At 39.4% G+C, this 21,401-nt stretch overlaps 1 protein-coding gene across 3 annotated transcripts in view; it reads right to left on the reverse strand.

The window, feature by feature from the left end:
- The window catches only part of VPS26C (VPS26 endosomal protein sorting factor C), a 29,542-nt gene extending 9,797 nt beyond the window's left edge, over positions 1-19,745 (reverse strand). The window contains exons 1-5 of one of the 3 annotated variants that reach the window (XR_009961114.1): positions 19,433-19,737; positions 11,340-11,483; positions 9,175-9,324; positions 4,934-5,014; positions 2,305-2,379 (exon numbers count right to left, since the gene is read on the reverse strand). Coding sequence is in view for 2 of the 3 variants with exons in the window: in XM_062598892.1 (XP_062454876.1) it covers positions 2,305-2,379; positions 4,934-5,014; positions 9,175-9,324; positions 11,340-11,483; positions 19,433-19,489 (507 nt within the window). In the remaining variant the exon portion in view is untranslated. Of the gene's footprint in view, positions 1-2,304; positions 2,380-4,933; positions 5,015-9,174; positions 9,325-11,339; positions 11,484-19,432 lie in introns of all 3 variants that reach the window. The other 2 variants (XM_062598892.1, XM_062598899.1) reach the window with 2 other exon arrangements.
- Between the last annotated feature and the right edge of the window lie 1,656 nt (positions 19,746-21,401).

A 21,401-nucleotide genomic window follows, 5' to 3' on the forward strand; every position in this document is an offset into this window, starting at 1 on the left:
GGATGGGGTTAGAAAAGTCAAAGCCCTCCCAGAGCTGAATCTGGTGAGGGTTGTGAAGGGCAACAGGAAAGGCTTCTTTAAGTATACCAGCTGCAAAAGAAAAATGATGGAAAATGTGAGTTCACCACTAAAATAGTGGGACACCTGCTGACAAGAGATATGAAAAAGGCTGAGGTATGTAGTGCCTTCTTCCCCTCGGTCTTTATTGGAAAGATTTGCTTCCAGGAACCTCAGGCCCCTAAGATCAGTGGGAAAGTCTAGAACAACAACGACTTACCCCTGATAGAGGAGAATCAATTTAGGGAATAAACAAAGGGGACATACACAAGTCCATGGGGCCTGATACTTGCATGCCTGAGTACTGAAGGAGCTGGCCAATGTCACTGCAAGGCCATTCTTGATCATCCGCGAAAGGTCATGGTTATCAGGGGAGGTCCCTGAAGAAAAGTCATTCCTATCTTCAGGAACGAGGATCTGGGGAACTATGGACTAGTCAGCCTTGCCTCAATTTCTAGGAAGGCAATTGAGCAAATAAACCTGAAAACCATTTCAAAACATGAAGGATAAGAAGATGATTGGGAGTAGTCAGCATAGATTTGCAAGGGGTTGGTCCCCCTGACCAACCTGGCAGTCTTCTACAAATAATGACTAGCTTGATGGATGAGAGGAGAGCAGTGGATGCTGTTTATCTTGACTTTAGCAAGGCTTTTGACAGCGTCTACCCTAACATCCTCACTGCCAAACCGATGAAGTACAAACTAGAAGTATAGACTACATAAACTGACAGTGAGGCAGACTGAAAACAGGCTGAATTGCAGGGCTCAAAGCATTGTGATCAGTGGCATGAAGTTCAGCTGGAGACCACTCACCAGGGGTCAATGCTGGGGCCAGTATTGCTTAATATCTTCATTAATGACCTAATGACTTGCTAATCAGCAAGTTTGCAGACAAGACAAAATTGTGAGGAGTGGTCGATAGAGCAGACGGTTGCACTGCCCTTTCTGAGGGACCTTTGACTGGCTGGACAAATGGACAAACAGGAACCTTGTGAAGTTCAAAGGGAAATACTAAGTCCTAGACTTGGGGAGGAATAATCCTATGCACCAGTTCAGGCTGGAAGCTGACAACTGGAAAGCAGCCTTTTCTGGGAGTCCTAGTCCACAAAGTTTGCATATAAGCCAGCAATGCGCACTTGGGGCAAAGATGGCCAACAAGCATCCTGGGCTGTATTGGGAAGAGCAGCCAGCAGGCTGAAGGAGGTGATTCTTTCCCTCTGCTCAGCACTGGCGAGACCACCTCTAGGTTACTGGTTACTAGGTTACCTCTAGGTTACAGTTCTGGGCTCCCCAGTACAAGGAGGACATGGACACACTAGAGGAAGTCTAGTGAAGGGCCACAGAAATGCGTAACAGCCTGGAATATCTGACATAGGAGGAGAGGCTGAGAGAACTGGGACTGTCAGCCTTGAGAAGAGATGGCTCAGGAAGATCTCATCAACATGCTCGGGAGGTAGTAAAGATGTAGCAAGACTCTTCTCAGTGGCACTCAGTGGCAGGACAAGAGCTAATGAGCACAGACTGAAATATAGGAAGTTCCACTGAACATTAAATAAATAATAATAATAAAAAGTAAAATAAAAATAGAACAGGCACAACTTTTTTTTTAAAAAAAAAAAAAATATATCACACACTGTGAGGGTGATTGAACACTAGAATAGGATACCCAGAGAGGTTGTGGAGTCTCCATCATTGGAGGTATCAAAACTCAACCTCACCCTGAGCAACCTGCTCTAGACAATCCTGCTTCTAAGCAAGGCGAGGCTCGACTAAATCTCGAACTCCCTTCCAACCTCAATGATTCTGTGATTTTGTGAATATGCAGAGTAAGGTCAACAATGGCCATTGAAACAACCCAATGGCTGATCAAGATGTTTGAACTGAAGCTTTGAGAAGCCATGGAAAAGCTGATCCAACTTCAGAAGTCTAGAATTAAGTGAATTGGATGCAAAAGGGAGAATTAAAGCAGGAAATGCTCATTTTGCTGCCATCTTGCACTCAAAGATGAAAAAACTCCTTAACCATTACTGAAGAAAGTTGCACTTTGTATTAGTCACACAACCAGAAGACAACAGACAAGATTACTGCTTAAAAAAAGTAAGAGAAGAAAAAAAAAAAAAAAAAAAAAAAAAACAAAACAAAGAAAAAGAAAAAGAACTGATTATCTACAGGGATACTTTTAATCATTATTTTCTTGCTCTCATTCGGAATTACTTGAATAATTTTATATATAAAATAAGAAACTTACCTCTTTAACATTCTGCAAGGTTTCAGGGGTAATTGTAAAGTCTACTGGGCTTGGCATCGGCTTCCCTTTCTGTGACTAAAGAGCAATGAAAAAGTTAAACTGTAAACTATACGATTTACAAGCCATACCGACTACTAAAAAAAAGTCAAAGTCAAGCAATGTTGGCTAGGCTGATTTTCAGGACTGTTAATACTGAAAGTATGCATCTATGTAATAAAGAACTGATGTTTCCTGCCTTCATTATTAATAATATTGTCTTAATTCAAGTCACAATTCTGAATGTGCAGAAAATGGACTGCATCAAGTTTTGATTATTGTGTTTGCCACTGCAATAAACCACAGCAAGATCTCCATTCATGAATCAATGGCATAAGCCCTACCTACATTGAAAGTCAAAAGGCTGACACCTGCAAACTACCTGGAAGAAAAGAAATAATAAAAAAAAAAATATCACACAACCCACTGCTAATCTTCTAAAGCACATCCTGGAATACTGGATTGTAAATACATGTCAGTAATTACCCACCAACCATGATTCATTTTTTACTTGTAATGTTTACTTCACTATTACTATTTAGCAAATTTATTCAAGCGGGGGAAATTATAAGTAAGCTTAGTCCATTATTCTGAATGTGTGCTCTAAATTCTCCCTCTCCCCTTTGTTATCTGTGAACACTCTAAACTCCCTCCCTCTTCCATTCTACCTGCTGCCCTTTCAAAAAAGCAGTTTGTGTCTCTTAAGCCATCTTCAAATTACTAGGAGATCCTCAGTTGATGGAATCTAGTAGAGCGCTGATTTTACAATGTTAGAGTTACAGCTTCTTTAGCCTGGAGTACTTTCTGGGCCTAGTTTTGTTTTCTTTATATAGTTAGTTCTCCCGTACTAGATGAGCCATTCCGAGGGTAGATTATTATAGTTTTTAGTATCTATTTACACCCTTTATCACAAGAACAAAAAGTTAGTTTGTACAAAAGTGGCTGAATGGGCTCTGAGCCCTGCTGGGATGGCAGCCCATACACTGTATCAGCAAGGCGGCAGGTCACACGTTTCACTTACTATTCATCGACTGGATCCTTATCTCGGTGAGGCACATTGTTTTCCCCTGCGCCCCACATGTAAAGTGTCCAGTGCACCATTCAATTATGAGATCCCCGGCTGCACACGACTGAGGGCTGGTAGAGTGCTAATACCAATGGGCTTAACTCGAACCCCCAGTTAGGATTTACTTTCACTGCTTAAGAATTCAAAATAGCTTCTGCTGCCCAGCTGCAAGATGGAAGATATTAGCAGAAAGATTGACTGTATTTTCCTGTAACTGACAAATTCTGGCAAAGAATAAGGTTAAAGGAAATGGTACATTGAGCACTGACAGTGAGAATTATATGTTCAGTAAAACCTCATTAATTCACCCTGACTGAGAGATTCGGCATGATTTACTGACTCATGATCTAACAAGTGCTATACTGGGAACAAGAAATAAAACCAGGAAACTGCATAATATGTAATTTGTTCACTATTTTGACAACTGTGGTTTACTTATATTATAATAATGGACCAATATAAAGTAGAATAACATATTATAAAATAATGAAATCTTACCAATAGGAGACCTCTATATAGCACCTAGCTAAATCTTTGAAAAAAGTACTGCAGAACTAAAATAATACATTTTCACCATTATTTATAAGAAAGACAAAATAATCTAATGCTTTAGTGTCCTGTTACAGAGTTCAAAAGAATGATGCAAACAAGTATGTTCTAGCAAGTTCTGGATGGTAAAAAAGAGGTATTTAATTAGACCTGCACAGTCTGTACTGGTATCAGATGCTCTGGGCATGTGTGTAAGCCAATATAAACTAAAAACAACAAGCTGAGACAGGAACCTCTAAATAACAAATGGCAAAGCATTTCTTGCGAGACAGACAAATCTCATCCCACAGTGATACCGCCACAGCAGGAAGGCTGTCTTCACATTGCTAACTGCAGGATTTGAATATTAGTTACCCTGGATATCTGAACATACTGCCAACAGCGGGCTTGCTCAGCAATACTAAGCTGACAAACTTTTTTCCAACTTGATGCACTCCTAACTTTGATATTTGAGTTAATGTTCTAAGCCACAGTTAATCATCTCAAGAACAGGCACTAGGTGTTTTTTCTTTACCAATGCACTCCCGCTTCTACAACAGGCATTGAGGGTGCCTGGAACCTTTGGCTACGAAACGCTCAGATTACCTGAAACAGTGGTTAGAAGAACAGTGTAGTAGTTATCTTCTAAAGCCACCACTGTCTCAGAAGTGAAAAGAATGAACAATAAAATGAATACAAACATCGTATTATCTAAATCATACTTGTACCAGATAAGACTTCTCTAAATGAAGGGAAAAAAAAAGAGAGAGATGTGTAGTTTTATTTAGAAGAAACCCTCAGCAGAGGGGACATCCTTGTTCTATTGAGTGTTTTTGTTTTGTGGCTAGCTTCTCTCACTCATTCACATCACATGCATTGCTATTACAAGTTATAGTACTGTTACTTTTTTTTTTCCTTAAATGAACACCACTGCTGAAGTTTACTTTAAATGAGAGAAAAAAAAATCCATTTCATACTGTTAACATAAACCATTCTTACCAGGGAGTGGACAATGAATTCACAAGTTTTAGTTAGGTCTTTTGCCAACAGAGAACGTCGCATATCACATCGTAGAGTATACTGGTAAAAACAAGATAAAGGAGAAAAAGAGAGCCTTAATTAAGATTTCTTCCATCTCTATTAGTTTTTCTTATTTGTTGTGTATGTGCAGAAGGTTGCTGGTTATTTATATCTAATACTTCATTTACAAGAGATTAATAGGTAACATATATACCAGTGATGGGTGGAAGGGGCATAGAGGGAGAAGATAAGAGACATACAATGATTTTAGATGCTCTCAAATGAAATAATGTTTGTATTTACTGTCCCATCATCACTTGGGGTTACACAATAACAGCCTATGAGATTGAGGGACTAATTCACTGACAGTAATATTTTTGTGGGGCCTGAGCACCCAAGTTGCATTCAGTTAAGACCAATTATGGCACTGCTCACCATATACTGGATAAGTGATCATCAACAGGTAAGATATATTCACGTTTACATTTGCTATAAAATTAAATTTAATCGTGGTAACACTTACAAGCTTATTTAGTAAGAATTTGCCTTTAACCATACAAGCTGACCTTAAAAGCAATGTACAGGAACTCAGGGAACAAGGTTAATTTTGCTGATAACTTCTCAATAGCTTGCTGCCAATTTCCTCCCTCTTCCCCCCCTTGTTAAAAAGGCAGCCATAAACCACTGACTGAGAAATAATACGATCTTTGTTAGCACAGTAGCCATGCACATCACCATCTGTAATATATTCTTTCAATGTCCTTAGAGAATTTTTTTCTATATTCCCTCTTTATAAGCGAGGAACTGGCAAACACAGGTATGCTCAAACTAAGAGATTTCTAGTCCAGGCATTCTCACCACTTATATTCTCACTTCATTCTCACCTGAATATGCCTGGAAGAATGAGACCAGAGAGCACACCTCCCTCCCTATCAGACTATCCCCTGGTGTGCAAACCTTTTGAAGCTGCACTGCATTACAAGTTCCCTGGTCTGAAATAAGGGGGCACCAGGACAACAGGAAAACCACCTTCCTTGCAGTTTGGCCCACAGCCTCCCCATCAGTATTTAATTAGAAGATCACTGCATGAGAACAGAGACTTGAATCTTAATACTCAACTCCCAGCTAGCATATTAATCACTAGATGAAGAAATAGAGGCTTGCTTTTAAACTGCACAGGACTTGGATAGATGTCTCTGAAGCTGCTCTTAAATAGTACCTTTAGTTACTCAAATGTCAAATGATAAATAGTGTACCGTTTGTAGTATATTCTTCCATTTCTTGGTTTGAACTGATAACAAATACAAACAAAGTAGAAAGCAAATGAACTCCTTTAATTTATTTAAAACTCAAGAAACATTTTTAAACAATTCAAACCCAACTTCTAAATAGTTCCCCAAATTCATCTACGTATCTGTTCTATCAATTACCATTGCACCTTAAATAGCTTTGGGAGAGAGTATATTTTCATCTTCAGGGTACATACAGAGAAAAATAAAAAACATCCACAGACGCTGTTTTTAAACATAATCATTAACCTTTTAATTACAGTTCATTCTCAGGTTGTAAAAAGAAGCTGGGCAGATGAGAGAGAATGACAAAAAATAAACAAACAGAACAAATATTTACCATTAAAGCATACCTTAAGACAACTGATATCAATCAAAGGCAAGTTATCTGGATTATAGAAAGCAACTCAACCTGTTTAGCACCATTTTTGACATACCTACCACAAACAACAAATGTTACATTAGGAAAAAAGCCAAGACTGAAAAAAAAGTGATATGGGAAGTATGGAAAATAACATCTGAATGTAGCCAAAAAGAGAATTTCTTTGTCTTGGGTGCTGTCAGCAGTATATGAAGTTAAAAGATTGTCATATATAAAATACATAGGTTAAGTAATATCCTGCTGGAGGAAAGATGGCGGGACGGGAAGAGAGCACACGGCTTCGAGTATCTGCATTTAGAAATGCATTCAATTTGCTTCTGAATTAACCAAAACTCTGCTGAAAACTGGAAAATTCTAATGGACACTGAAGAATGTCACACACAGTAATTTGGAGCATGCCAGTGACCTGAAGACAAAACTAGATATAGAATGGTAAATTAGAACTTTGAAAGCCGAGTGCCAGATCTTTAGACAGGGTTTTCTTGCAAGGGCAAAAAAATATCATCTACTTGACTATGTCAAAAATCATGAAAAATAGGATCATTATTTCCTCTGTAACAATAGAAACAGTAACAAAACCTCCCCCCCCCAAAAAAAAAGTGCAATGAAAACACCGCAACAGGCAAGACACATTCAGACAAGACTAGAAGTTTTATTATAGTGATAATAATTATTTGCTCAAAATATAAAGTTCCCAGATGGGCATACAACACACAGCTTTCTCTGGCATGTAAATCCTTCACACTCTTGCAAAGTAGTGTGCTAGCTAGATGCAGCTAATATTGCTGAATTGGAAGCCAACTGCACAAGTCTGTAACAATACTCTGAAAGTATACTTAACATATAAAATTTCAACATCATCTCTAAGGAAGTAACTAAAAAGATGTCTGGTAAGCATCAAAAACATCACCTTACTAAAACATTATTTTGAAAAACAATGAAAAATCAAGGTCTAGATAGACTGCATATTGGATAGAAGTGTTTCATCTGAGACTTTTCTACCACTGTCACTTCTTTGTAACCCATGAAAACAATGTCAGGTTTAAGGAGTTTAAAAAGAAATGAATGTCTGCTTTTACGGGGTGAGCTAACAATAACACATACATTCAAGAGTTGGGAACACTCCCCCCTTTCTGCCCAAAACAAACAACTACCCTTTGGTGATCTTTAACCAAAAAAAGTAAAATCTCAAAACTCTGTTTCAACAGACTGTTAAGACTGTACTATATACATAGGTCTGGACAGAGAACTTCACTCCCCATCTCCACAAGAAGGAAATAATTTGTTTGTTTTTGAAGATGCTATGCGCTCTCAGCACTTTGATTCGAGTCTTCATTATAAAGTTACACAGACATACATTTGTTTTGATAAAAGTAAACAGAGCTTTTATTCATGAAGGGAATAGATATAGCTGAATAATGGATAAAATGTGACTACTGCATAAGGAGTGGTCAGATATGTTACAACAGTTCTGACTTAAGGTATTTCAGGCAAGATATCTTGTAACTGTTCTACTTATGTCATCTTCCCTACAATAATTACTCAATATGGAAGGCCTGAAACAAAAATTTTGGAAAGAATGGAAAGATTTCCTCTAGGTGGAGGATGCTTCTGACAAACGAACACAAGAAATCAGACTCTGAACGTGAGGTAGTTTTGCTCCGGTAGGATTTGTGTCTATGTCTAACATGGATCTGGTTAAGTGGGCCCACTTCATTTTTAATATTTTAAAGTATTATTAGCATTAACCAGTTACTAAGTAACTAATCTAACTGAAACTAGATTAAGAGTACATTTATTTTTGGCTATGTACTACAGAGTGTCTACAATAGGGGAAATACAACTTCTTTCACCATAAAATCAGAACTAGATGAAAATATCACACTAACCATGTAAGTAAGATTTCAGTTTCATACTGTATCTGTAAGAGAACTGTACAAGCTTTAACCAGTGCAGCAAATATTCTGTCCTTTCTCAATCTAAACTCTCCTTTTTGCACTGTGTTCTTAATTCTTTCCTGCACTTCCTATGTTACATTTGATCATTTTCATCAGCCATCATACCATCAACTATTGCAAAGAAAAAGCTTAAGGTCCCTAGAAAGGAAAAGGAAAAGGAAACTGATACTGCAATAACCTTAAAAAAACAGCAATATATCAGTGGGACTCAGATCCTAGGATGGCTGCATTTAAGGAGTGTTAACTATAGGCAGTGTTGACTCCTAGGAGCTGAAAAAAAGGTAATAAGAAATTACCTATAGAATGGACACCGTAGGTTAATGTAAAATGTGTTTTTTAATCCTATGTTAAGTTATATCCAGAAAATACAGTATACTTAGGAAAAATAAAGAGATGCCTGAAAGCTACTTACTTCAAAGGATCTCTAACTTTCTGTTCACTCTTCAAATTGACAAAAGCAAAAATATTTAAGACATGTACTATGAAAAGGGAACTTTATCAGTTGTAATTTCCTCTACTTCCGCAGAATAAAAGATGCTTTAGAATACATTCAGTAGATCAGATTTTTATTTATGGATATGACTGTCTTACCTGAATATTAACAAAGACGCCGTGATATGTCTCATACAGAACTTTGTTGCCTTTCACATGCAAGGGAAACTCGAAAGGGATTTCTGTTTTGCCACTGGGCAGTTTTCCTGGTTTTACCATTTCAATAGTGCTGTTAATAATTTGAATAGGCTGCAAAGATAAATATTTAAGAGGTTTAAGTTGAAGCAGATGATAGCTTCGTGATTTCAAAAAGAACCAAAAACATCCACTAAACTAACAGACTTCCAGTGTTTCCAAGAATTCAAGCATTTCTTTCTGTTATGCAGTCCTCCAATCTTACAATGAAAAGAAATATTAAGAATGCTTTTCCTCAGGAGAATCATTTGTGATCTATTTTATAGTTGTGTCAAATGAATGGTTAAACATATTTAAAGAGTTAAACAGCAGTCTCAAGCACTTTGGAAAGCATAGCTATATTTTCCAAGTTATGACTCTTAATAGCAGCAGTAGGAATTGACAAGTGTATGTATGTGTCAGCTGAACAGTTGGCTATTTGCTTCCTCCCTTTTTCCCCACCCTAAAGACCTATATTTAGCACTAGACTCACTGTAACAACAGTTAACTATGATTTCACTTTTGACTGGGGAAGCCTGCCAATCCTCATGACAGATGCCTACATAAATACAAAGAACTAGAGGGAAAAAAAAAAAAAAAAGAAAAGAAGTAATATGAGAACGAAACAGCGTACATATCCAGTACAGTATTGCTATTAGCATTTCGGTTTTCTCCAAGATTTTTATTTCTTGCAAAGTTACTTTTAAGTTACTTCAAGCTCCCATTGATAAGAGATAAGAACTGCTACAACTAAAATAGTTATTACTTTTATGAGATTTAATGAGATGAAAGCTGAATGTTCCTCGCATTTATTCCAACCTGTGCTTTCAATATGGGAAAGAGCAATGACTGAACCAAGCTAAAAGCTCACTGATACTAAAAGTAGCAGCTTCATTCCATGTTGCTCTGCTTTTGTGCCAAACTGGACATTGATCTGACCTGTCGCTAAGGTAAACCAACAAACTGGTTCATCAGGAAGAAACAAAAACAAAACAAAACCCATTACCAAACAAAAATTGAAAGTGCCCCCTCCCTTTCTGCTTGTCTAATAAAATGAATCAGCCAGAATGAGCAAAAATAAAGCAGTAGAAGCAGTTCTGATCGAAAACAATGGGTTAGATGATTTTAGCCCATCTAAGGAAACATCAAAAAGAAAGTTTTTCTTTATTTCCATAAAGCTCTTCTTTCTTTCTTAGAAGAAAGCTAATCAACAAATATAGACTTCACGCTTGCAAAAGCGATGCAACACTGTTAGAAAGAGGCACACTCAGTGCAGCTTTGCCTTAAGATTCCACTCCCCTCTCCTCCAGAATCTTTCCTCTCTGCTAGACTAGAACAGAAAAGTTTTGCTTCTACTGGTTTTCATTCATGGGCTGATTATTCAGACTGTGAACAAATCAACTAGGATACAAATGAAGACTGCTTCAAAAGGCTCTGCACTGAGGCTGTGCCAACTCAGGCAAGCTACTTTGCAAATATAGCTATGCTGCCTCTAAACATAGCCAGCCTTGCTGTTAATCAGTATAGCACCTTTGTGTGGAGCCTGAGATAACCTGCCCTGCTAGATTCCAAAAACCAAGTGCAGAGACAGGTCAAGAGTCTAGACCACACTTCCAAAACCAGAAAAGCAGTAAAAGGGCCTTTGAGGACTTTCGCAGGCAAGCAATTTGTGTACAGTGTCACACTGCATGGAAGAACAGTTCAGGTCCTATTATGCTTAATACTACACACTCTCAAAGGCTCTGCAGAAACCAATGAGATGACAGTCTGGCACAGAAGTTCCACTGAACTCGTTTGCTTCAAAAATCATACCTTTTCTCTCTCTCTTTTTTTTAACCCTGCTCCTTCAGTACATCCTCCGGTAACCATACTACATTTACATTACATTTCAGCTCTAAAGAAAGTCTTGCATCTAGCACATGCTGCTGCCCCAAAATCTCATGGTACAGCGCTAGATAATGCTGAATTTTCTCTGATTTCTATCATTCATATATAGCAAAGGGTTATAACTACCTGAAAACTATTAAGGAAAGATTTAAGAACACAGACAAAAATATTCCGCTAAAGATATTAACCTGCACAGGTCTTACCTTGACAGAGTTATAGAAAGCTTCAAACACACCCACACTTTTGGCACTAAGCTGCAGATTTACTGATCCTTCCATTGTTAATGAGATACCTTGGTGCTGGACTGTGTCTTTACTTGTTATGACCACAACTCCAGAAAGAATTTCCTAATAGGAGAAAAGACAACAAGAAAACATGCGTTTAAATATATTTCTTCTATTGTTGTTACTCTGACTGTAGTGGCATAAGCAGCATGCCGATTTTCAGACAACTCAAGGAAACTGTTCCCAGAAAACAATCGAATCTTGTCAGAAAAGACAAATATTGACGATGAAAGCAATGTGAGCAAAAGACCTTTGTACTTCAAAATTGTGTCCTTTAAAATTAACTCCTTAGCTATTCTCTTCCTTTCACAAGTCTGAGTCTGAGCTTCAATATACTTTCCAAAGCTTTATTCTCCAAAAAATTAAGAATAACCTCATTAACAACTATCAGTTCAATCAGTAGTAAACAAGTCCCATTTCACCTGTTAGAAAGAAATCCCAAGAGGAATTTACTTGAAGAGTGGGACAGTCAGCCACAGGAAATGCAAGAGAAGGCACAACTGTAGAAGACATGGCCAAGCTGAACACAAGGCCAGCATCAAGAGCGGAGCAGAAGAGATCAGAGAAAGTAGCTCCACTACAGAAGCAGTGAAATGGGATACACTCAATTCGGGCTACATGAGAAATGGTTTAAAAATCTATCTGAATCTACGAGACAAAGAGATCAAGTATCACTCAAGAGATATGTCACTTCTCATTAAGAATGTTTTGTCTACAAAATTACTTTTGCACAAGAACACAGCATCTTGGAAGTACCAATCTAGAAGCGCTCTCACACACACAAAATTAACCCTAGGGAAGCAATGCAGTTCACTTTACACACTCTACAGTTTATTCTTCCCTTCTCCTACAACATAGGGTCCACTCCAATTTGATGTTCTATGTCAAACATTCATATGCATCTGGAAGCAGCAGCAAGTAATTTGAGGACTAAGTTTCTTTTGACCAGCCTTTTTTTCCTGCTGGATGAGTTACGCTCTTTGCGCTTTCACAAGACTTGCAAAATAGATACCAAACTACAGATCATTCCAATCATCTACTAGCTCACACTACCTTCTCCACATTTGACCAGTTAAAATTAATCTAGTTATGTACACCTCTGACAAATGGTATTTGAATTTTGCCAATCTTTTGTCTTTACGAGTGGTACAGCATGACAATACAGCAAACAGGTTTGGCTGTTTGAAGCAAAACAAGGCAGCAGTACAACATGAAGCATCACGGAGAAGGCTGAAATACTGCGAGTCTGAAAAGAGGACCTGCAGCAATTAGCAAAGGCCAAGAACAGGAGGCACAAGCACAAAAGGACAGTGAAGAAAAGCTGACCCAAATACTGTATTACTTCGCTAACAAGGCTTTAATTAGTATATGCAATTAGGTTATTGCATCAAAAATGAGCACAGTTGAACTATAAGCAGCAAGGACAATCCTGAACATATGAACTCCTTTATTTAGTAAGGCCAATCTCCTACCACACAGCAACAACCTATTCTCAAACTATTATCTACATAGTTTCACACTGAAAGGTTGTATGTATTTGGGGCAAATGGGAGAACAGCTTGAGGTTAAGTATCAATTTTTCTTCTAACATTCAATGTCTCCTAAGAATTAAAGGACAACTCAAATCCACATTCTAACACAAACTCTTTAAAAATCATTGGCTTTGGACAGCGGGGAGTGTCAACAAAAGATGTTATATATTTTACCTAAACTGTTTATGTAACATGTTACGAGCTTAAGTTATATTTCAAGTTAATGTGTGCAGGGAAGCCTGCTATGTCTCTTTTGAAGAGCTCCCTTGTCCCTTTTTGTGTGAAAATTGGGTCCTCTCTAAATACAAAGCTGTCAGCGTACTTGTACTTCCAAGAAATACAAATCAAAGAACTAAAATAAGCTTATTAAGATGTTCAAATACTTATGAACATCATAGCCAGCATTCAACTTATGACAAAGCTTTCTCTTATATTTGCAAATGTTACATGATATCACTTTATATAATATTAGCTAGCACAGTTTTCAGTCCATATCAAAAGGGGTTCGTTTATCTTTAATACCATGAAATTAGAGGACCAGGGAGAGTGTCACCACTAGAATTAAGCCTCAAATATGACAATGGAATAACTTAGTCAATTGCTTTCATATGTGTTTTTACCTCCACATTTGCTAGGGGCTCCACACGGCTTCAGTGTGAGATGATAAAACATCACAAGACGGAACTAAGCAAGTAGAATCCTACAAAGAATTGCTCGTCTAAAAAGAATATCCACTTAGTGAAGGCTAGTATATTACGTGAAATAGGGATAGAGGAGGGAGGTACATAGCCTAAACTGCAACCAGTAACATTTATGTAAGAATATTATCTCAGTTTCATGACTCCCAATAAGCTGTTTAGCTTTCTGTTGTCAGTTCCTTACTGCTCAAACATGCACATGAAGCCACCAGAAAGATGGATACTTTCAAAGCTTAAATCTCAGGATGACCATGTACATCATCTGATCCAACAACATAGATCCTTGTTTCTCTAGTTCCTGGATAGAGTTACCCAAGTCTGGCGGCTGAGGACTGGAACAATCAACAACATGAAACCGTGCTGAGCAGCTAGGAAAACTGAAAAGCATATTAAACGAGGCAAACCAGTATCTACAGAGTGTCTGAATTGTGCTATACATAGTTTTCAGAGAGTAATGTTCCGAACAGTCTAATGCCATTTAGAAAAGACTGGCATTTCTCTAGTTCCACTCTATATTCCCCATATACCCATGGACTTAAGCTTCTCATTATTTTGGTAGAGCAGGAGTCCATGTTCAGCTGGTTACCCAACAAGATGTCTTAGTTTCCTCTCAGATTTCATTTTCCACATCACAGGCCCTTACTTTTGGAACTATGTGCATATATTTGGCAATGTTAAGATTCACATTAAGTTCATATAAGTTATATCTACTAAATATTCTTGATCATTTTTGTCACTTTGTTACTCTACCCACTTGAGCCACCTGTAAATTTTAACTATATTTTCTTCTGATTATTGACAGAGAAACCGATCACATTCAACATAAAAAAAAAACTGAGACACAACTAACTAGTCATTAGATGCTCTAAAACTGTAAAATTCAGATTTATTTGTAAATCTGATTTTTCACTTAAAAAAAAAAAAAAGAAAAGGAAAAGAAAGGAAAGGAGTTTCTTCTGGGCCAATTCTGTCTTAAGAGTATTTCACACTCACTTGTCATTAAAAGCCTTAACTGACGTTAACTATGGCATCACTCTTTGCGCATTGTATTTTTCAGCCCTTCCAGCCTACATGCGTCTTAATTGTCAGCCTCAGACTAACTGCCACAGTCACTCCCGTTATCCTGTCCAGGTTTCCCACATAAAGCACATCATCAGTTGTGCCAGTCCCCTCATTCCCCCAGCGTTCCAGACACACACAGACACACACTCTTGAATGCAGATTTTCTGTTCCTACATATCTAAACAGTTTTGCTGTAGCAAGCTTTATTTTGATATTAAAGAACTGTTATATTTTGAGCCATCTTATTGCCTTTTGTGTTTTTTAAAATCCCAATCATGAAGGAAAAGCACCGTACCTTTAACTCTAAGTCTTCTTATTCTTTTTGATCCAAGAATTAGCAAACTTGGTTTAAACAAATTACTTTAAATTGTGAATCTAAATCATATTTTCTCAAATGAAGTCTGGAGAAAACAAAGCTCTTCCATATGCTGAGTTGACCTTTAGTTTATCCAATTTGTAACAATTATGAATAATGAATATAGACATTCCTTACTGTTTATTAATGTTATTTAAATTAACTTCCTTTTAAAAAGCAAAAACTACCACAGACTTGCCTAATGCCTATCTAATAAATTATGTTCAACTTTTCCTAATTTAAAAAGACTAATTAATATAGAAGCTAAGAACAACTACAAGTATAGTTGTTAGTTACCAAATATCTAGTAGTAAAAAAAATTTTAGGAAGTGAAGAGACTTCGGCTTAGTACAGGGGATTGCTCCAAACAACAAAAACACTTAAAATTCAGCTGGATTTAACATAGCAGTTGGTTAACTGAAAACAACTGTTTTTGTAGAAATGAATGGACAGCAGCTAACTATAAGATGCATCCTCTAAAGATATACGTATAACTCATATCACTCTTTTTTGCCCTTTTATGGAGAAGCTTGCCTGACTATATCTTGTTTCTGCTCTTGTAACTTAAACACACTTTTACTAAATCCTGGTCAACCACAAAAATGTATGATAGTGTTAAAACTTGTACAGTTATCATGTAGCCTTTGCTAATATTTATCTTCTGCTGAAAACTATTACTGGTCTAAAACAAAAATAAGTGCAGCAGAATTAATTAAGGTCAATAACACAACTTTTGTATACAATATTTTGCAGAAAATAAGCACACCTGACTCTGAACTATAGTGCTTCTTATGTTCCAAGTCAAATTTAGAGGGATGCACTGAAGTCTATAATCAAGCCTCAAGCTCAAAATTAGGAGAATTAGTTTTCCCTTGGTAGCATAAGAAAGAAGCTGCAAACTTACATTGTAATAATTTACTTTAAATAATTTTTCTTTCTATTTATTATAAAATGTGATCAAAGATTACAGAAATATCTTTAAACTATTGATTTTTTAAATAGGTTATAAAATACTATAATCAAAAGTTTGCACATTTAGACTGCTTTTGATGGAAACCAGCAGCAAATACCAGAAGTTTACTTCAGCCATTTGTACAATTCGCAGTTTGAGGCTCTTGTTTAGTCTTGCTTCATGCTAAATAAGAGTCCCATCTGAATCATCATTTGCTAATTTGACACAATACTAAGATTTTCATCTCTCTACTGTTACTTTTTCCTCCACATCCAGCACAAGTCCATTCTGATACTGGTCAGATCAGATATTCCCTCTTCTACCCTACTTGAGAAGAGATTCCTAAGAGGAAAAGAGTATCTTCTGTTATATTTGAAACTCAAAGCTTGGCTGTCACATTCCTATGCACAGTGAATAGGCAACAGATACACAGAAAAATCTGTTGTGCAGGAATACCCAGTTCACAGAATTTAGGCTATGACTGTAGTCATTTTAATCTAGCAAAAATTAAAACTGCCACTAAAAGGTGCAGCCTTATTATCTTTCTTGTGCTAGTGCAGTTCTCACATAGCTACAGAACTGACTCAACAGATTTTGCATGTGCACGTGTTGTTTTTGTTTTTCGAGTATCCACCAGCCAAATACTACCCAGGTCCCTGATCTGCTTTACTAGCCAATTATGTCAGCAAAAGAGAGAGCAGAAACTGAGTGTTTAAGAAAGAGAGTGGCATTACGGAGTTACGCTGGATTAATCATGGTTGAATGCTTTGATTAACGTTGCCTGAAATCTTTAAGTTATGACATAAAAGGCTCAATACATTTTAACAGTTTTTTGGTGCTATTGTGTTAAGCTGTTACAGCCATAACAAAGAGATTACTATACCAGTGCATAAATTTAGACATCACCTTCCTTCACATCCAAATGCAGTTTTAAGTAAATTAGGAAAACAAAGATAAGTCACAATAACTAGCCTTATTGCCTTCAAACTAATAACTAGGCAGATATGTTGGGGTGAACTACAATCTTTAAAGGAATCATTCGATCTTCATTTTCAAGTACTGCTAATGAAAGTACCGAAGCTCTTATTAGCATAGCTGATGTCGCTGAAGTGTAGAGCAATCACAAAATTCCTTCAAAAAGAAAAGCTAAATACATTCCATGCGTAATTAAAAGGAAATTTGTAACTGCTTGTCTGTGCCTAAGGAATTTTTATCAATAATTCATGTATTTTTAGCACACAGCTCTCATCATCACTCGTATCTCCAAATTTCAGATCCAGTCAATGAACTAAAATTATAAACCTTTTCACTTGGAGCTAAAATAGAAGCAAACAAACAATACTGACAGATATACTTACTATAAAGTCTTATTTAATTTTGACTTAATGACAGAAGACATACCCCTTCCATGTAATAAACTATATCCAGTTCACAGTGATTTAAAGCAAGTCAGGTGGAAAAACTGAAGACAGACACAGCATTATGATACTGAAATAACTAAGAACCATCCAAACATGTGTGTTAACAAAGCAGTGCCAGAGAGATGTGGAACACAGTCTTTGCCACTTTGATGTCAAACCTAAAGGGATGTGTTCTTTGCAAAATGATAATTTACCTTGAGAATCATTTTCTAGATAATTTGACAACTGCAAAACAGATGCTGAGTAACTTCCATTCAAACTTGTTTAAAACAGTTTTTCATCAATAAAAATATTCAAGGAATTGAAACATACTGTATACACTGCAACAGCCAAACTACCAATGTATGGAAAAAGCTGTGTGAAAATGATTCCAGGTATGGTGGGAGTGTGTGGCTGAACAGATAACCCCCAAATTTTACCTGAAAACTTCTGATTGAATAATATATTTTCTGGAAAAACAGCAATAGAAAATAAATCTTGAAAACAGAGCCAAATGATTTCTTAAGAACTGTTGCTAAAATTTCTGCAATGAGAAAAAGCCATAGCATTTATTTTTTTCCTTTGAACATAACTGCAAAACTTGAAGTAAGTACAAACACTTTATCACTATTAACAATTACATGATTGGAGGAAAAAAAAGGAAAAGAGAAAAAAAGAAAAAGAAAACCTTCAAGAATTCTCTCTGTTCCCCAATGAAGACGAATAGGTCTGCCCTTGCCTAAATATTGTATCTAAGAGATTTCCCATCAGGTACAAACAACAGCCTATGACATTTTCACATTTCTTACAGTGTGTGAGAACACCTACAACATTATTGCAAAAGTTTGTAAGAGCAACTGGTAGTTTCTGTATGGTATATCAAGCCTCAGTACTGCTGCAGTACAGAAATACCCACAGCTGATGCTACATTAACCTATAGGTTACCTCCTGTCACATTTCAGAAGGCCTCACTTCCTTCCTTCCTGAAGCTTCACTGCCCTCCCCAAAGACATGTTAGTAGTACTTACATGGTATTGCCAGTCTAGCTATGGGAAAGAGAAGGACCAAAGAACTGCCAGAGCAGAACTGTGCTGCATGAGGCCAGTGAGAACTGTCCTGAGCAGGAACATACAGGGAAATCTGCAATATCAAGTCAGCCACTGAGCAGTTACCAAAGGTACAGAGACACATTTTCCTCTCACAGAGTCCCCACCCAAAACTCTTCAGGACTCTCTCAGCCGAGCAGTACATCTCAACTAAGCAGCATCATAGGACCCAAAATTTAGAAAATATTTGCCTACTATTAGTGTTACACTGAAAATCCCCATGTATTATCAAAACAGCAACTCGCTGAAACAAGAGATCAAATCAACCTCAGAAACCTTTGTAAAGGAGCAGGGCTAAAACTTTGCCCTTATACGATGTAAAAAGGCCCTCCAAAAACTCTATCACCGCGTAGGCAGGCCAGTGTGGTCTCCTGCTGTGCCTCAGGGCACTTGATAACGAAAACTGCCGCGAAACAGAAAACTTTCGTTACGAAGAGACGGACAACGGTGAACAACTTCGCCTGCCGAGGAAGCACCGCCGCCCTTCAGAGCAGCCCGGAGGTTCAAAAGCATGATGCCAGTACCCCCTGCCGGCAAAGCCCCAGCGGAAAGCAAGCAGCCGGGACACAGCCTCCGGCCGCCGGCGGGCAGACCCAGCCCCCGCTGCGCCCAGCAGCGGCCACCGGAACCGGCGGCCACCTCTGCGGCCGCACCCGGCTCCGCGGCACCCTTCCCGCTCCGGGTCGGGCGCCGAGGAACCACAAGGGGCTCCGAGCCACCGCTCCCCCCTCCCCCCGCCCCGCCGGCCGCGGGGAGGCCAACGGGGAGCTCCGTCCCGGTAACAGCCGCCGCAGGAGGAGGAGGAGCGCAGGGGCCGGTCGGTGGGTGAGGGGCTTCGGTTGGGACCGTTAGGCGGGGCGGGGGCGGACGCGGCACCACGCGCGCGCGCGCGCGCGGCCGCACTCACCCCGCAGTGATAGACCTTGTTGGCCCGTTTGATCTTGATGTCCAGCGCGGTGCCCATCGCCGCAGCCGCGCGCCGTCACGTGGCCGCGCAGCGCCCCGCCCCACCCCTCTCCCTGGTCACGTGATCTCTTTCTTTCCCCCCCGCCACCCCCACTGGGAGGAATTCCGCCCGCGCCCAGGCGGGGGAGTGGGGGGATGGGGGGGGGAAAATGTCTGTCCCATGAACATCCGGGTCACCAACGGCGCCGCTTCTCAGCTGCTGACGCCGTTTACCGTTCTGCTCCGCCCGCTCCCCGGTAGTCATAGCAACGAGGGCGCCGGGTGGGGCGGGGTCTTCCCGTTCGGCACGTCGGAGCCTTTCTATCGCGGCGGCGCCGAAGGGGGGATGGAGCCGAGAATCCAGCAACGCGAAACACTCTCTGAGGACTACAGGTCCCAGCAGGCTGAAGCAGGGCCTGCTGGGAGCCATCGGGCGTGCTGCCGGGCAAGGAGAAGCCGCTTGGCATGCTGGGATTTGTAGGAGACGGCCTCAGCACTGTGGTGGTTGCCCCGCGGTGTTGCGCATGCGCAGGCCCGCTGAGCCCTAACGGTCGCGCTGTCTTCGCGCGTGCGCAGCTGCTGCTTTGAAGCGGCGCGCGGCGACCGTTGGTGGAAGTGAGGGTGACGGCGGGTGGAGGGCGGCCGCTCGGCTCTTGGCGCAGCGTGGGCGGGCGTGGGTGAATCCCAGGAACGGATGGACGGACAGACAGACGGTCAGCCTGCGTTGATATCGGAGAGGCCACCTAGCTAGGCGTGTCTTCCGCGTTTTTAGCGGTGGTGGTGTCGTTTGTGTCGGATGGTGGTCCGTCCTGTGCCGCGGCTTGGCCGGAACACCATGGAGGTGGTAGCTCGCCTCCCGCTCGACGCTGCGGGTTGGTGCTTCCTCTTCGGGCCCTGCCTCCGAGGCATCTCCATTTCTTTGCTGTGGTAAAACCAAGAGGTTATAAACATATGTGTATTAACTACTATCGTAACAACAGAGGAGAAGGAAAGGCGGAGCATCAACAACAGCAGTATGTGAATGTATACTCCTGGCTATATTGAAGGGGAGTAGCTACAGTCAAAAGAACATAAAAAGTGTATGTATAGGAGGACTGAATTTGTCTCCGTTATAATTATGCACGTGATTCAGCATACTACATCTTATAACATTCCAGCATCTGGTCTCAAGTTTCAGACAACATTGATGAATTTAAAAAGGCAGTGCCTTATAAAATATGCAGTGAGTTAACCTTTCATACACTTAAAAACTGGAAATACCTGGTCTGTAAAATGTTACAGGTGAACAGCTAATATATGGGGTCATGTTTTAGCACTGAGGGAGGTAGTTCAGTCTTACAGGTGTGAACTGCAGACAATTTCTGTGATTTCAGAGGGACTGAATTTGTCCGTCAGTGGTACCTCAAGTCCCAGAGGAAATCTGTACAGCATAAATCTTGTTCTGAATTTGAATGCTGTGTCTAAACTATAAAGCTGTTGTTTTCACCATCTTAGAAAGTAAGAGTAACAATTTAACTGGAATGTTACAAGTCTTAACAGCTTAAGAGACTAGCAACAGCATACTCCTCTCATTTTAGATGATGGGAGTTCTTCTTGTCACTTCTAAAGTAACTGTAGTTTGTGGAGTGGATTGTGGTAGGTTTCTGAGTGCTATCAGCCAAAATAACAGAATGACCCAAAGACTGAACAAAAAAATCTGGAAGTAGACTGTGAAGCTACTGTGAGCTTACTCTGCTGTAACAAATCTGCATAAATACAGCTTAGGGGTAAAGTCGAATTTGTCTCTGAAATTCTGTTTTCCAAGAAATCTTTAGGTGGTCCAAGATGCACGTTCATTGATCTCTTAGTTGATGGTGTTACGGATCTTTAAAGCCTGAATGCTAGAGCTGGTTTTCTTGACCTGAGCTTGAAGACTAGTCTTAGCATTTTTT

The sequence above is a fragment of the Rhea pennata genome, chromosome 1 (genome assembly GCF_028389875.1).
Source record: "Rhea pennata isolate bPtePen1 chromosome 1, bPtePen1.pri, whole genome shotgun sequence".
NCBI classification, from domain to species: domain Eukaryota; kingdom Metazoa; phylum Chordata; class Aves; order Rheiformes; family Rheidae; genus Rhea; species Rhea pennata.